Consider the following 17086-nt stretch of genomic DNA (forward strand, 5'->3'; position numbering starts at 1 on the left):
GAGTTAACAGTAATCAAGCATTTATTTATGCATCAACATTAAAAAAATGTAAAAAATGCAGAGTAAACTCTGATCAAATTTTGAATTTCATTAAATCTCTTATTCAGTAATTATTTGTGCTACTATTGCCAGACTGGCAGGCACAACTTGCTGTAGGCATAGCACAGTTTCAGTTAAATCTTTTAATTAAAGCTATGTTAAGATACTTGACTTTTTCATATTCAGCATAATTTACTATATTCTAAGTTTATGAGCAACACTGGCTGCATTGCTTAGTCTAAAACACATCTTCAGTGTTCTGTTAACTCCTAACTGTCACCAATTATTACTTATGAAGTTTTAATGATTCAAACATCATTGGCATCATAATTTATCTCGTTGGATCACACGTTCAGACAAGTGGACTGTTAGCTCTACTTAAAAAAAACCCCTCTACTTTTAAAAAAACTCAGTAGGGAAGCATCTGTCCTGTATCTCACACCACATCTTGCAATAGAGGATTAAACTGATTAATGTCACAGCATGACAGATTGATGATATTTTTTTTCTGTAGGGTGTTTCAAAAACAGGTCCTCCTTTTCTACAGCTGGTGTGGAATTGTTTAGTGTTTTGGTGCCATGCATTACGTTGTGGGTCGAGTCCTATAATGTGTTTGATCTAAACACTACCCATTACTTTACCATGCCTTCATTCAGTAGACACTTCAGTATTTACCTAGCTTTTGGGATTTCTTTGCTTTATTCCTCTTGGAACCTAAAAGTATCTATTTATGCTAATCCTGTTCCACAGAGTCTGACTTACAGGGTCTGAACTTTAAAATGTAACCTGTGATTGATTTAGCATTTCATATTCATAATGATTAACATTACAATGGGTTTAATGTACTCACATCAAACAGGCCCATGATCTTTCCATGATCTCAAGCACTTTTATAAGTTTGAGGTATAAAACACTTTGAAAAAAATCAAATTTGAACTTTAAAAAAAAATTATTTCATTTTATTGTTTTACAGTCTGCCATTGTTCCAGAGGTAATACTGATGTAAGGGGTTATGAACACATTTACCTTCAGAGGAATCCCTGCATTATACATGTTATGGGTGGATTAAGGTATCGTTAATTAATCATGATACAATATGATGAGTAAGATAAAGCAATAAAAATGTAAACTCTTTTATCAGCAGATGAAAACTACTGAGGCTTCTTTTGAGACTTCTGTCAGATATATTTCAATGTGGATGCCAAAACATAATCAGTGGCTTCAGTGCACATTCAGAAATACCAAATGGCTTTAAGTTCAAAGCTACATTTGGCTTATAGATAGGTTTATTTCTGGCATCAATACTTATCCCATCCATTTAAAGATGTCATATTTAAGGATTAACACTTGACTTTATAACATGGATGATTGTCAAGCATAATCATTAGTTAATTTTTAAAAAATGAATATCTCTTATAAAGAGTTGGCAATGGTCATTTACAGCAATTTTATCAGACGGGTATACAGTTTACATGTAACTGACCAGTGTAAGCACATCACAAAAACTCCATTATGCTCAACAACCCATGAACATGACTTCTGAACCCTTGCTTTTAACAACTGTATTGCCCTATGTACACAGAAATAATTATGTACATTAAAAAAATGACAAAAGGTAAAAAGACAAAGACAAGTGTGGGTTAAAACTGGCCCTCTGCTTTCTGGTTCTCAAATAATCAAAGTCATCTTCACAGTAACCAAAACAAAAACAAAATCAAGATCCCTTGAAATTCCTTTTGACTTCCTTTTGAAGTAACAATCCCAGCCAGGCAATGCCGTGAAGTGATTGGCAAAGAATATTTGGAAAAGGCTTTATTTTAAACATTGTTTTTTCCACCAGTTCTATGTGGGAAACAAACACGATTTCTCCCTCAGTCCTCAAATGAAGTCTCCTGCCAAAGATTTCACACATAAACTTCAGTTAATCATGACTGCCTTATAGTGAAGAGGAGGCTTTTACATCATTTTCATTCGGATCTTATGGGAGTCCCCTGTTGAACTAGTCTCCCCATCTACTTTACGTGGCACATACTCAATCTCAATGTTTGGCTTGGGATTACCTTTCCCTCGACTCCAGAGGAAGAGGAGTACAAGACAGAACAGCACCACTCCAAGGAAGGAAATGAACCCCATAGTAGTAGCAATTATCAGAGTCTTCATATCGAATGGAAATGGGCCTGATTTACCAGTCCCGTTGGCACTACCTTCATTGGGTTGGTTAGAGATGAAGGCAAATGTCTTGTTAGGTTGATGGGGCCAGTTGGGGGAATAACTATGAACATGTAAATGAGCAAGTTTGGTGTCATTACCCCCTGCATTGGTAGCTATACATGCATATGTGCCATTGTCTTGTATTTGGGCGTACCTCACTTCCAGGGTGCCATCCATGGAAACTGACAAACGTCCAACAGTTTTAGTGGTGATGAACTGCTTCCTTGGAGACTGCCACATAATTACAGGGGCCGGGTCCCCATCTGCTTGGCATGCAAAACGAACTGTAGTCCCTTCATCCACAATCCTCTGAAGGGGTTTGTGGTCCCGGATCTTAGATTTCTGGCAAGTGAAGTAGTTAGTAGAGAGAGTATCTGGGAAGTGTTTAAACTCTTTCCCCTGCACAAACTCAGGTGTGGCACAAGATGGCTGCTGTTTGTTGAAATTGAGCCTCAAGCGCCGCCGAAAGACCCATAGCAAACGGCAGTCACATGCCAAGGGGTTGTCATATAGGGCCAGAGTCTCCAGGTTACCAACCGAGTGAAAGGCAGACTCTTCTAAAGTGCTCAGGCTATTGCTGGATACATTGAGAACCTTCAGGTAATTTAGTCCTCTGAAAGAGTAAGGCTCAATTGTGACCAATCGCCCTCCTACTAAGTCAAATACCTGGAGTCTCATTAAATTGTGCATTTTGTTTCCCTCCACGACCTCTATGGGATTGAAAGAAAGGTTGAGAGAGCGAAGATACACAAGGTGCCGGATGGCCACATATGGAATGGCAGTGAGGTTGCAATTCGTGATACTCAAGGTAGTAATGTTGAGTCCATGGAGGGACTTGTCAGTCAGGATTTCTAGAAAGGGCCAACTTGCTATCTCTAAGACTTTCAGTCGGTAGAGTCTCCTGAAAGAAAAGTCCTTAATAATGTTGACATTGAAATTGTGCATCTTGAGTACCAGCAAGTTATGGAGATGGCTGAAGGCCTCTGTGGGCACAGAGGTCAGGTTGCACCTCTCCATTGTGAGCTGCTCTAAACTGCTGAGGCCATGAAAGGCTCTATGTGAGATGAAGACCAGGTCATTATCCCCCACCTCCAGTTCCTTTAGATTATAAAGGTCCTGAAACATGTAGTCCAACAGGATGACTATTTTATTCTCGCTGATGTCCAGTCTGGTGAGGTTAGTCAAGCCAGTGAATACACCCAGCTGGATGAGTTTCAGCTTGTTATTGCGCAATCCCAACGTCCGTAAGCCAAAGAGATTGCTGAAGGCCCCAGGCTCGATAACCGAGATGATGTTTTCGTTGAGCTGCAGCTCCTCCAAGTGGGGGTAGTTGATGAACTCTTCGGGGTTGATGGCTTTCAGGCGGTTCTTGCTTAGGTCCAACAGGCGCGTCTCGATGGGGATTCCCTCAGGGAGAGCAGTCAGCTTCCGGCGGTGGCACTGGACAGAGCGGTCCTGGCCACTGCACTCACAGCGGAAAGGGCACCCCGTGGCCGAGCCAGACAGTACCGTGCCCAGCATCAGGATAAGAATGGGCTGCCAGCATGCCACCAGGTAGCTGTGCCCACTCACCTCACCGGCCACCATCCTGCTAGTTACCTGCTGAGACACAAGCCAGAGGTGCTTTGTCATACTCACTGAAGGAGCTGGCCTCCAGACATACACTACTGAATTCAAACCTTAATGTAAGAATCTAACAATAGGACAGCAGGAAAGGTAAGTAAAGTAAAATGTTTCTCCAAGTAAAGCTCAGGCAAATCTGCTTATGAACACAATGATGTTATACTGTACTTGCACAGATTGTGTTGCATAAAGCCAAACCAATAGCACTTAATTAATGACATACTGAAAACAAAAAATATATAGTCTGAGTCTGAGGAACAATAAGTAATGACAAGAATAAAATAATATTTGTAATTAATTTGCTGCTCTTACAGTTGCAGTGTTCATTTTGTTAAGATCATTTTAGAAAACAGTACAAAACAAAGTACTATGTTCATATTTAAAAGGGGACTGTATTTCTTTTAATGTTATTTTTCTTAATTTGGTATTGATGCACCTTGTGTACTTTGTGTAAAAGATTTGTGTAAAATTCCCATGTTGCCCCCTGGATTCACTGATCACAATGGAGTGATGACATGACAAGACATGACAGCATAAAAACACAGTCATGTTGAACATTGCTGTCACCTTGTGTCGGAAGTGCTGGCTTGGAACGCTAGTTTTTGTTTTCTGTCTGCAGACCAGACAATTGTATATGGTTTTATTTTATCTAAATTTTATCTAAATTTTAAATTTACATATTCACATTTGCAACTTGTGTTTTCATTTTCAGTCTTTAAAATGCGTCACTATGTTTTTATAGTAAATTTTTTTTTTTTTTTCTAATCTAATTTTAGATGTTTTGTATGTTTTGTATGGTTTTTGGAACCAATATGTTGTTAGGACATAACAAAGTGAAAAAAATAACCTGTCTGTGTCAGGTTACATAGGTGATGTGCTGAAAAAAACCAAAACATTTGCAGAGTAAACATTATTTCAGGTGGTATATAAAGGCTAAATCGGAAAGATTCAAAGATGACCAAAATAGTCCAAGACTCCTAATGTTAACATACTGTGAACTGCTTGAGATGAAATATTGGCCTAAATAGGCCAAATATTAAACTTCACTTTTATGGCATTTTGTCCAAAGTAAAGCTTGCTGTGTTCATTGTCCACACAGGTTTCATCACTATTTTTACCTCCAACTGTTATTGCACATTTCCAGTATCTATTTGAGAAATCTTGAAAGCAAACTACACAGAAAGTGGGAGAGGAGGGCTGTACAGTATAAAGCAAGACTGGCACTGAGACACAGAACCGCTCCTCAACCCTAGCTAACGTTGACTCACAACGGTTTTAACTTGCAGAAGCCTTCAAGCTCTACTTTCTAAAATCGATCACAGAATCCCATTTTTACCTCTTAGAGTTATATGTTCTAATAAAACAAAGACCTTGCTTGCTTGGTGAAATATTTGCATAGACAGTGATGTATATTTAAAGCTTAATGCAAATATGTTTTACAGCTAATGAGTTTTGTGTTACTCTGACCATTTTGAGGTTCATATTCAATTTCTTCCATCAGAACAACCAAGACACATGTATTAGCTAACAAAAGAAACTGAACATTTGATGACAATAATACAGTTTTTATTTGATCTTTTCTAGGTTAGAAGTTACAACATCTTGTTTTTCTTCCTTAGTTGGATTTTCTTTGACAGAGGATTAACATCGCCTTGCTTCAGCTGTCTTGCCCTACATGTGTCTGTAGTAGGCAAGGCTGGCATATGTGTAGGCAAATTTGTCAGTAAAAAGTTGTCCCCTTCAAATGAAAACACCATCAGTATTCACACGTTGGTGTCTGCCAGTGGTAAGGTGGTAAAACACGATTATTACAGAATATGGCATTTTGACTACCATAATCACATAAATGTAAATGTCATTAAAATACATTTGAAACCATCTTCGAATATACCCATGATAACAATCAAATGTTATGATAACACTTAACTATCCACATATGGGTAGTAATGATCAAACATATCAAAATTGTTAGGGCCAGATTAAGGACTAGAAATAGACTAAAAATCATTTTATTGCTTCACGATTGGCACTGCAATATAGTCAGTGACTTAGGCAAGATTTAGGATTAATTTATGCCTGGAAAACAGGCAAACCTATTAAAAACAGCAAACCTAGGTTTTGATTAATTTAAGTAAATCTTTTACAAATAATTGAATTTACTGACTACCCTCTGAAATACAACACTCCAGGAGCATATACACAATTGCACTTCTTATAGCCATTAAAATGACTTTTGGAGATGTATTATTTCATTTTCTCATTATCTATTTTCATCGAAACCTGAGAGAGGGACCTGTCGCACATCGCGATAAAAGCCCAGAGCTTCACACTGTGAAGCAGCCAGAGGCCATCTACTTCGACCAGCTGAGAGTGCTGTAGGAAAAAGAAAGAGAATCGGCCCGCATGCGGCCATCTGCTTGGTGCAGCGTTGCTGCCGAGATGCTATCGACGGTTCCAGCCTCGTGTAGATTTTCGGGTGTGTTGACACCGAGAGGAGCCGTTTTCAATGTGAAAACTGAGAGAGGAGATTTGCAATATATACGATGCATCAATAGATACTCCTTGGTCGGCTCGAGATGGCTGCTGCAGTCAATCCCGACAGTTATATATCTGCTGAGCGTGATCTGCATGCGTCCCCCATGTTGGGCCGAGGGGTGTTCGTGGTAGTGTGTGAGAATTACAGCATCGATTAAATGACTACAATAGCTGAGATGGTTGGGGGGTGAAGGTCATGACGTAACCAGATCTACCATAAAGGTGGGGTTGTAATCATGCGGTATTTACACCTCATCTAAACGGGCTCGAAGCGTTCTGTCCTACTCCGCAAGCATAAGTGCCACAGGAACAGCAGGGGTTTTTGATTAACTCACTGAGATCTAACACATTGCTGGAAACATGAAACAGTATGTTGTAATACTATAGCATTTGAAATAGAACATAATACTATGCAGAAAACCATATATTAATTACAACAAAGAATAGCTCTGGACCACAGTATTAGAGGGTTGACCTGTTAAAATGTGATTACTTAAGTGCTTCCTGGATAACTCCAATACCTTCTTTATGACTTTAATTTAAAGCACATGTCTAAGGTTAAAGAAATCATGAGCTTTCACCTCCTCAGTTAGGAATTTTATTTTAAATTAATTCACAATTGAAAATGACTACTTAATTACAGTTGCTAATGCCTCTTCGGTGTGTCACGAATTCCCTAATTAAAAGAAACCAACACATCCAAATCTACATTGACCCTTTATTTTATTGTTATGGCTTTACAGTGTCCCTGCTGGAAGAGAGAGTGCTGCTCTTGGGCTGAAATGGATACCTGTTCTATGCAGATAAAAAAAAAAAAGCTCATTTGTGCTGCTTTTTTTTGCTCCTAATCTACAAGTTGCCAAGAGGCAAACTGAGAATTAATAAGAATGCTGGCTGAATTTTTAAAAAAGTACAAATGATACTCACATTGATGCAACAGATACATATTCTCTCTCTCTCTCTCTCTCTCTCTCTCTCTCACACACACACACACACACACACACACACATACATCACACATGGATAAATGCACACAGACATACGTGCACATGCACACACACTTGTACACATACAGTAATTTAACTTCATGCAATAAGCTCTGTAATTAATCTAAATAATCTAAATTTGTTTCAGTGAAACAGTCCAGATGTTTGCAGACGCGAATACCGCAGTGCTCATTGGCCTCAGTGGTCAAACACCAGCAGTTGAAATGCCTCTAATCAAAGTGCTGAATTTATTATTCAATTAAAATTTGAATTATTGCTTTAAAAAAACTCAAAGTCAGTCAGGTGACTAGTAATTATGTATGAAGAGGAGTAAAAACTGCTTAGCTCTGTTTAACTGCCAGAATATTTTAATGACTTAGTGATGCTCAGTATAGTGGGCTCATTCAAACAGCCAGTAATTCCCACTATAGCCAGTAACTCCCACTATAGCCAGTAATTCCCACTATTAGAGAATATCTGCAGCTCTCATTTTTGGTTGGTGGAGTTCTCTGGTCCAAGCACAAAGTTCTTTGTCTGGAAAGGGACTGCTTGTGTTCACCTGACTCAATCCACATTATCCCCCTGTATTTGTAAAAATGGAATAAATGCCAGATCAGCCTCTTTCTGGCCATGAGAGTGAAAAAATGCAAGGAACTCATTGGGACTACTGTAAATTATTACAAACTTAGAAACAGCTGTTTAGATATTTAGAAAAAAATGGGTTTTTTGTGCTTTCTAGTCTTTCTATTACATTACTACGATTCCATATATTTCATGTGATAATATTATTTTACTCAACAACTAATGCACTAAAAGGGATGTTCTTGAATTGTTTGAACGTGCTGGCTTTCGCACCACCACTATTAGCCATGGGCTTAAAACATTTATGAACATCCCAAAAGCACACTCAACTGTTTATGTGCAATGATTTTCAAGTTTTGTAGTACAGTTTCCTGTAGAGAGATTTCATGAATACTAAATGAAGCTTTACATCCTGTTGCATTTCTTATTGTCTTACACTATTTCAAGAGGAAAAGGTTCAAAATAAATAAAAAATAAATAAAACAATCCTACAGTGTAATGTCCATGTTTTACATTTTCCAACGACTTTTTGGTGTGACGCCTGACCATTGCTTCCTGGGAGCTTTTTAGCTTCTTTTCGTTCTGTTCTGTCGTGGCCTGGTAACTGTGCTCAGAATTGCATGGGAGAAACAGTTTTCCTCCTCTATTGCACCTCCCTCCACACTATGAGGTCGTACCCAATCGAGCCTGCATGCTTGCTGGAGGCAAGGAAACTAAGAGGGCATCGCAGATTTATTTTAACATAGCATCCCTTGGAGAGAAGTTCTCCAACCTTCTTCATTCTAGTATGGGATGCTCCACATTTCTGTAATGCAATACCTTCCATAACTCAAGGAGTTGTTCATGTGTCGCTTGCACAGAATAGGGATAATTGGTATTCATGCATCTAAAAAGGCATATTCGTGCATGGCAATGGCCTGTTGACCTGTCAAGGTCAATCAGAAATTGACAGGTGGACATAAACCTCATGACAGGGAGACAGAGAGAGAGAGAGAGAGAGAGAGAGAGAGAGAGAGAGAGAGAGTCTTATTTTTCAAGTCAGATTGCCTACCTGCTGAAGTGCCTTTGTCTGGTTGGTGAAGAAACAGATTTCTTTAAGATTATTACAATCTTTGCAATGCTAGAGTAGCTCATAAGCATGGACGTTTGGAGATTTATCCTTTTCTTTCTCTGTCACATTCAGGGCCATCAATCATCTCAGAGAGAGAAATCAATTCCACCTCCAATAGAGGGAAACCGCTTTATTTCTCTATTTAAGGCTGTGAGATTCTACAATTTAACACTGGAAATGAGTAATGACTTAAGGTTGCATGGCCTTTCAGCTGTGATCATTTAACTTTGTCAACAATATCATATTTCTCACTTTTTATTTTATCATGATAAATTTAACAAATAAATCCAGACATTCTCCTTCATTGTTTTCAGTAGTAGCAAAAGCACATATTGGCTAAGTTGATTTTATCTTTTTTTATGTTCCCCTGCTTATGTATTCCATCACCACATCCTGGTTATATCCTGCCTTTACTCCTGCTGTAGCACCGTAATTCAAACCGAAGGCCTGTTTATCCTCTTTCACTGCCTCGTTGTCCCTCATTTCTTCCTAGTGATAACCTTGGGAAGGGGGAACAAATATGACTCTAGACCATTTCTTTTGCCTCCTCAGTTTCCCTGTCCATAACGTTTTTGTTGTCTCCGACCTTGCCAGAGTGGGCCCGCCGGACCAAGCAAAGCAAACAAGCCATTAGGAATACTGACCCACATGCATGTTTCTGGTAAGAAAAATAAATATGACATCATATTACATTTGACCCAAACAAGAAACAGTTACTTCCTCAGCCAGGCATCGAATTGCTATATGTGTCTTTTGGATCAGTTTTAAAAACACTGCTGTCGGTCAAAATGTTTACTTTAGTCTACTGTATTGACATTCTTGCTAACATTTAGTCAATTCTCAGCAAACCAACATAGTTCACATAGCCAAGTACTTACCAATTGAGGTCATAGTGACCCCAGGAACTCAGTAGTCTGCTGTTGTTTAACCTACAGTTCACATTAATAAAACTATTAAGCCTGCTGACCAAATGATTATACATTTAAATAAGCTTTACTGCCCAAAAAAATAACTTTAAATTAATTATTAATGGTTACAAGCACAGATTGGTTTAGATGCACATTTAAATCGCTGTATAATAACATACAAATGCTTTATAAATGACCCAAAAAGCACTTCAGTGCATTTTTAAATAACCCTAAGAACATATTAATAAACATAATAACTTAACCTAATACATATAATCAATGAAGTTAAGTGGCTTGATCAGTAGATAAAACAAAAAGCTTTAACACAAAGCAAGTTATACTAATCTTCACAATGTTAACCTTAAATATAAAGTATTAGCTATTTAAAGCAGCATAGTAATTGAATCATTGTAATTTCCCCTGTTCAATTTGGAGGGAGTCAAGTTGAATTTAGGCTTAGGTTTATATTACACAGTATACTCTTGCGGCCAACTCAGATAATGATTAATCACTGTTTGATAAAAACATGACTCAGCACTCTGCCTTAAGTCTATGGATGCTCATAATGTTCTGGGACTCTCATAGAAATCTGCTGCATGTTAAAAGCACAGAGAATGCAGACTATATGTTGAGTAGCTAATAGCCCCTTTTATCCACAGGGAAGCATATCTTATTTCTCAGTCAATTTTACTTATTCAAAACATTTCTCTCTCGCTTTCTCTCTCTCTCTCTCTCTCTCTCTCTCTCTCTCTCTCTCTCTCTCTCTCTCTCTCTCTCTCTTTCTCTTTCTCTGTCATCTGTGGACACAATGCAGAACAGAGTCCGAATAGGAAATGCATTCAGTAATCAAATTTTATATCTTCTTAACGCATAAATATTTGGAGTACCCACTTAACTGATTTTGAGGTGCTGTATGACCTGCATTACAAGGCCAGTGGTGGCATTGGTGACCTTAGTCACCATTTCTGAATCTTACAGCATTTCAGTTCCAAATATTAGTGCATGCAGTACATGACCAAGTGCCTTCATGATTAATAACTAAAAAGATAAATACTGCACAAATCTTGCACAAATATAATTTATCCTGAATGCGAATGGGGTGGCAATAGACATTTCATAATGAAGTGATAACTTGCCCTTGTTAAGAATCCAGAGACTGCCATCCATTACAACATAAGAAGATGTCGTTATGTGTATTTACAACAGCCGTTCATCACAGAGGACCTGGCCCAGATCAATAATCAGCTCCCCTGCCCTAAGCATTCATCTTCCCCCAGCTCGCAATTACAATTTTGTATATCAAATCAACCCAGGTCCTGATAGTACAGATGCATTATTCAAGATATTTTCTTCCAGCAGTGTTCTTCCATTTGACTTCCAATTTCTTCACCCTTTTGATCTTGTTTTTTGACTACCGTTATATTTAGATCAAAGCCTAAGGTTTGGGCTCAGAGCTGAGAAATGCCAGAGGTCACAGAGAGGAAGACTAATGTGAAATTTGATGAAGAAATAACAAGAACACTACTCTAAGATATGTAAGTCTCCTAACACAAAAAGGCCCCTCATATCATACGGATGATTTAAAACTTCTCTTTCCATTATAAATTAAGAAAAAAACATGCTGTTCCCAGCATTAAATATGTTAAATATGAAATTTGTTTTATTTATATATCGTCTACAGTACTTTAACTAAATACCTCCCTAGCGACATGCCAGATGAAATTAGATTAAAATATGCATTTGTTGGCTATAAATCATAAAACTATACAAAAATGTCTAGTTGGCATGGAATTTCACTTTGTTAGTGAGAAACATCTATTCCATGTCAGAGCTATCAATCAAATGGTTCACTATTGCAGCACTGTGAATGTTATTAGGCGGGGCAGCCAAGGGATCTTCTGAATTATTACTGGCTGCTGCAGCTCGTCAAATTTCCTGTCATAGTGCAAAATCGAATTGGAACCAGTTCCGCACCAGTCAGTCCCTCTGCCACCTGACAATGGTTGATAATCTTTTCATAAAATGGTCCGCGTTCCTCATTAATGCTCCAGAGATATGCTTGAAATTCACCACTAGTAGCAGGCCTAAGCCGGTAATTACTCCAACCTCCTTTCCTCCTTTACACACAGGGCTCTTTGTTTTGGCTTTAATTGAAAAGAAGGAGAGGAGAAATGGGGAGGGAATGTAGGGTGAACGTAATCCCAAAAGCAATCTCTTGCCAAGCTACTTGGAGTTCTTTATCAATAGTTCCACTAGAACGGAACTTATCCCCTGAAATTAGCCAAGAGATGATCACGTTCAGTCTTCCTGAACTATACCAGCATTGTTCTTCTCGCCAGCCCTCCATCCCAGCCTAATCATTTTATGTGCAGCCTATGCTATCAGTGATCCCTTCCTCTCCTTTCTCACTAAGGAAAAAATACAGCCATTAGTGGTAGAGAAGGTGATATAATAAGGGCAGATCCAGGGTTGAATGCTCTATGATAAATACAGCTGAACCGTGGAAATGCAGATGGTAATCTACGCACGGATTTTACTAACCCATCCCCTCCAAAGAACCAGCCAAGGGTAAGAGAGAGGGACTAGAGGGCAAGAGGGCCCTACCCCCTGGAGCCTGTCTCTCTTTTTTTTTTTTTTTTTTTACATAAAGCTGCTTTGATTAAATTTTAAGGGGGATCTTCTGCAGAGTAGACACTCTCTGACCTTCTGAACGCATTTGTGGGAGAGCTGGATGGAGCACGTGGTGTCTGATATGCCACTTGGATGCCTGTCGCTGCAAACCCCCCTCAGCCAGTGTGACTGCAACGCTTGGGTCATTTTAATGGTCCTTCATCCTGTGCGGCAGAAATGAGCCGTTGCACCGATGGATCCTGATTCCAGCATTGCACTACAGCGAGGACAAAAGCAGCCAATCTGGCTCCCATCGTTTTTCTCACAGTCCATAAAAATGTAGTGGGCAGAGGGAGGTGGAGTGATAGGGGCGGGGCGAAAATGAGAGGGGGGGGGGGGTGTCTGGGGGTTGATTGGTGAGGATCTGAATTATTTGAATATATTTGCCCCCACTTGCTGTGTTGCATCATTTAACAAAAACCGAGGAGACGTTTAGGGTGGAACACATGACTGATCGGGGCGAGGGAAAGAACGCGCAGCCTTATCGCTCGTCATCTGGTGTACCTTATCAGAATAGAGCATTATCATAATAGCCATTACCACCAGCAGAGAATTTGCTTAGTGGGTGAACTGCTGTTAACATAATCACTGGCTTATTGAAAACATATTTCAGGTTATTGATTCGGGTCTTAATTGTGTCCCTATTGACTGTAAGAAGGTTTAGTCTGGCATAAATCACTCTAGTTTGTCTGCTGCATTTTCTCCCTTGGATGTGACAGAGACCGTGTTACCATGCAGTTGCTTCATCTTCAGTGTTCCTTCCCAATACATGTTTATATGCATATTTGCATATATTACGTGGTGATGAATGCCAGTCATCTTAGAGAAAGGCAGAAAGAGCTTTAGCTCAGTGCTCAACGTGTGGATTGTGTAACAGAGCACTGAGCACTGCTTACACTTTACTCATTTGGTTTGATCAACTGTCACGATGTTCTGGCTACGGAGTTCATGTTTATTAGGCAATGTCAGGCCAGCCAACCCACATACATTTACAAATCTAATCCACAATTAAAAAAATAATACAGTCAAGGTAATGAAGCATTCATTTCCATGCAAGTGCCAAAAAGTACAGGTAGTGAAATGTGGCAGCTCTGAAGGAGGCATCAGTCAAAGATCAAGCATACATCATGCCCCAGGTATCCCTCAGTTAATTCATTATCTGCCAAGATTTGAAAGTAAAGTGCATTGTTGCCCTTAAAACACCACCTTGCCATCTATGGAACTGGCTTTGCATGTTCTGGTCAGTTATAAAGAGAAAGAGGGAGAGAGTGCGGGGGGGGGGGGGGGATAGAGAGAGATACAGAGAGAGAATCAGAGAGAGACGAAAAGAGCTAAATACAGAGAGAGAAACATAGAGATCCTACAGATTCCATTATGAAGACTCTAAATAGTAAAAGAATTAAAAATCATGGGGAAATCACTGGGATGGTATTTGCTTCCACACGCTGAAATTAATACCCTTTATTTTATAACCATAAATACCCATAAACAATGAACAAGCACCCTGAACAGACAATTAGACACATACATTCACAAATAAATGTCTAATCCAATAAATAGACATCCATTTTAGAAAGACCAAGAGCACAGAACAAACTGAAAATGGCTTGTGTTTATGTTTATGTGAATATGATGATGATCTCCATGACAATATAATCCATGGTGGTCTCAAATCCTATATGCAATGTCAAATTAGTCACCATTATTCTATATCTTACTGTCTGGAATATACTTTTCTCTATCTCTCTCTCTCTCTCTCTCTCTCTCTCTCTCTCTCTCTCTCTCTCTCTCTCTCTCTCTCACACACACACACACACACACACGCATACACACATTTCACCATAAAATTCCAGACATCAGCCTCTTCTATCCCACCTGTCTCACCAAAAGCAACATTCTATAACTTAACATGCATTTTCCAGTATTAAACATAAATTGTCCTTTACCAGAAACGTCATGCAGAGAAGTCTAATTTTGGCAGGTCCATTCTGCAGGGTTGCTGTTTAGATCCGAATAAGGCCAGAGCGGCCAGAGAGGCACTGAGGAGGCCTTTGAAGAAATTCACGAGGAAAAAAACAATTCCTGAAAGCGAGCCAATGGACTGGAAAACACTCAGAAGGCGGAACGGGGACAGCCGCAGTCCCCAGAATGTGTGAGCTCCTGCCCCAGACACAGGCAGCCATGTAAACAGGAGTGCACCGGCTCCCAGGGCTTCGAAATACACGCCGTACCTAGCAGAGCGAGAGAGCGAGTGGAGAAAGAAAGATGGAGAGGGAGGGGCCACCACTGTGCAAGGTGGAGGGAGGAGCCGTGGCGCATCGAGAGATGGAGAGATGGAGGGAGAGAAGGGGGAAAGGGGGGAGCATGCTCAAGATCGCCAGGCTGAGAGAGAGAGGAGAGAACAAGAGAAAAGCTGCACGATGCTCAAAACAGGGCCGATGTGACTAATAAAATTCAATTCTGCTGTTCGTCACAGCAACTGCAACAGAGGGGGGAGGGGGTGAGAGATTGAAGAGAGAGGGAAAGAGAAAATAAAGGGAAAGCGAGAGAGAGAGTCCAAGAGTGATGGCAGGGACACATGCATGTCATAACCATGTGGGTGAATAAAGATTTGAGCATACCTCTGGAAAGGCTGACTCCTTTCCTCCATCTTTCTGCCAGCAAAGGCTGATTAATGCCAAGCTTTTATGCAAAACACAGCCCTCATCTAAAGTACCCAGGAGCCACGATGTGACAAAAGGAGAAGGCTTGAGAAGGCAAACGGGCGGGGAAGATAACCAGTGACCAGCTGAGAGAGAGAGAGAGAGAGAGAAAGAGAGAGAGAGAGAGAGAGAGAGAGAGAGAGAGAGAGAAACGGCGAGAATGAGCACGGGTTACATTATGACAGACAGAATTTTGCCCTGTATGAGTACTGCATTTTGAACTGGAAGGTTAGTCTATGAGGGTTTGCCTTATGGAGAAATAATCTGGGTTAAATCCTTGTATGTCCCTGTGGCATTATTCTGAACAGTAGAGGGGAAGCAGGGGAGCACCAGGTAGAAGGATGAGCAAGATTACTGTGGAGGGATAATCGAATGCAGATTGGTAGAGGCAGGAGGGAAGATGCTGGCGTCAAGCAGGAAGTGGAGGCGCTCTTTAGCATCAGAAGCAGAGAGGCGAGCCAAGATTTCTCACTGCAGAGCGTGCGATAGAGGGAGAGAGAGAGAGAGAGGCAGAGTGAGAGAGAGAAGCAGAGCAGAGAACATTGTATGAAGGATTTATCTCCATACAGTAAAAGGAGAAGCCTCAGTGTGGGAGATGAGGAAATGTGTGTGTGTGTGTGTGTGTGTGTGTGTGTGTGTGTGCGCGCGCGTGTGTGCCTGTGTGTGTGCGTGCGTGCATGTGCGCAAATGTATGTGATCAATCTTGGATCTGTCCTCATCATTTTGTTAACAATGTAATCTTACCATGAAGCAGCAACTAAGAACTGGCACAGCAATGACTTACAGCTCCATCTGACATCTGGTTTATGGTGAGAATCAAGGTTGTCTCTACACATTATGCCTTAGTATACCTTTACATTCTTTACATATTATCAATCTAACAGTATGTTTTGTGACACTGACATGTGTTTCCAACAAGAATAATAAAGCATCAAAACATCTTCAGTTTTGCTCATGATAAGCAAGATAGTTAATGTTTTCTCAGTAGGAGAGAAATGCTGTCTGGTTGGGAAGTTGGGACAAAGACTAATCCTGAAGTAGGTGAGGATTAATTGAGAATGTTGCATAATAGCTGTAACTACTTTGATCATTTAGATGAATATATGCATTTATAATTCATCACAATAATTAGATGACACTGGCCCAATTTCCCATACATGGATTAAATTTAATGTTGGATTAAATTGCAATGCCAAAAATAAAACACCATTGGAAATTATTTTTAGTTTAGTTTTAGGGCTTAATCTGGGATTAGGAAATGTTCATAATGTTTTAAATGACAAGATTAGCTGTCATACCAAATGTTTTATTATTTGCAAAGTCAATAGTGTATGCACAGTTTATGTACTTAAAACATGCTCTGGAACCTGAATAGGGTTCTGGAAAAAAATATCCAAAGACTGGGGGAAAAAATAATTGTCTCTTGAAATAATTATGACTATCCTCTGAAAAACCACAACATTGTAGCAATGATAACACAATTAAATATTTAAAGATTCCCCAAAGTTGTAGTGTGAGCTGCATCAGTTGTGCAATGAAACACTGCCTTGAATATATAGCAGGTTTGCAGATGCAGGTCTCTAGGGACCACCAAAGGAAATAAGATTAAATGTCAGTGCATCTAATACCCATACTGAAATGATGACATTACACAAAAGATTTATAGGTAGAACCATTATTCTCTGATTCTTGATTAAAAAAAAAAAATCTTCGAGTCCA

At 39.7% G+C, this 17086-nt stretch overlaps 1 protein-coding gene across 2 annotated transcripts; it reads right to left on the reverse strand.

Moving 5' to 3' along the window:
* Positions 1–983: 983 nt before the first annotated feature.
* Positions 984–15009, reverse strand: lingo1b (leucine rich repeat and Ig domain containing 1b). 2 transcript variants are annotated; one of them, XM_027004750.2, is made up of 2 exons: positions 14612–15009; positions 984–3849 (listed from the first exon to the last, which is right to left on the reverse strand). In XM_027004750.2, the coding sequence occupies exons 1-2, from the start codon at positions 14621–14623 to the stop codon at positions 1996–1998; spliced, it is 1866 nt and encodes a 621-aa protein (XP_026860551.1). In that variant the 5' UTR covers positions 14624–15009; the 3' UTR covers positions 984–1995. The 2 variants fall into 2 exon arrangements, with proteins under 2 accessions (XP_026860551.1, XP_026860550.1); XM_027004749.2 differs by having other exon boundaries at positions 984–3852.
* Positions 15010–17086: the final 2077 nt, after the last annotated feature.

Source organism: Electrophorus electricus, chromosome 21, assembly GCF_013358815.1.
Source record: "Electrophorus electricus isolate fEleEle1 chromosome 21, fEleEle1.pri, whole genome shotgun sequence".
Classification (NCBI taxonomy): domain Eukaryota; kingdom Metazoa; phylum Chordata; class Actinopteri; order Gymnotiformes; family Gymnotidae; genus Electrophorus; species Electrophorus electricus.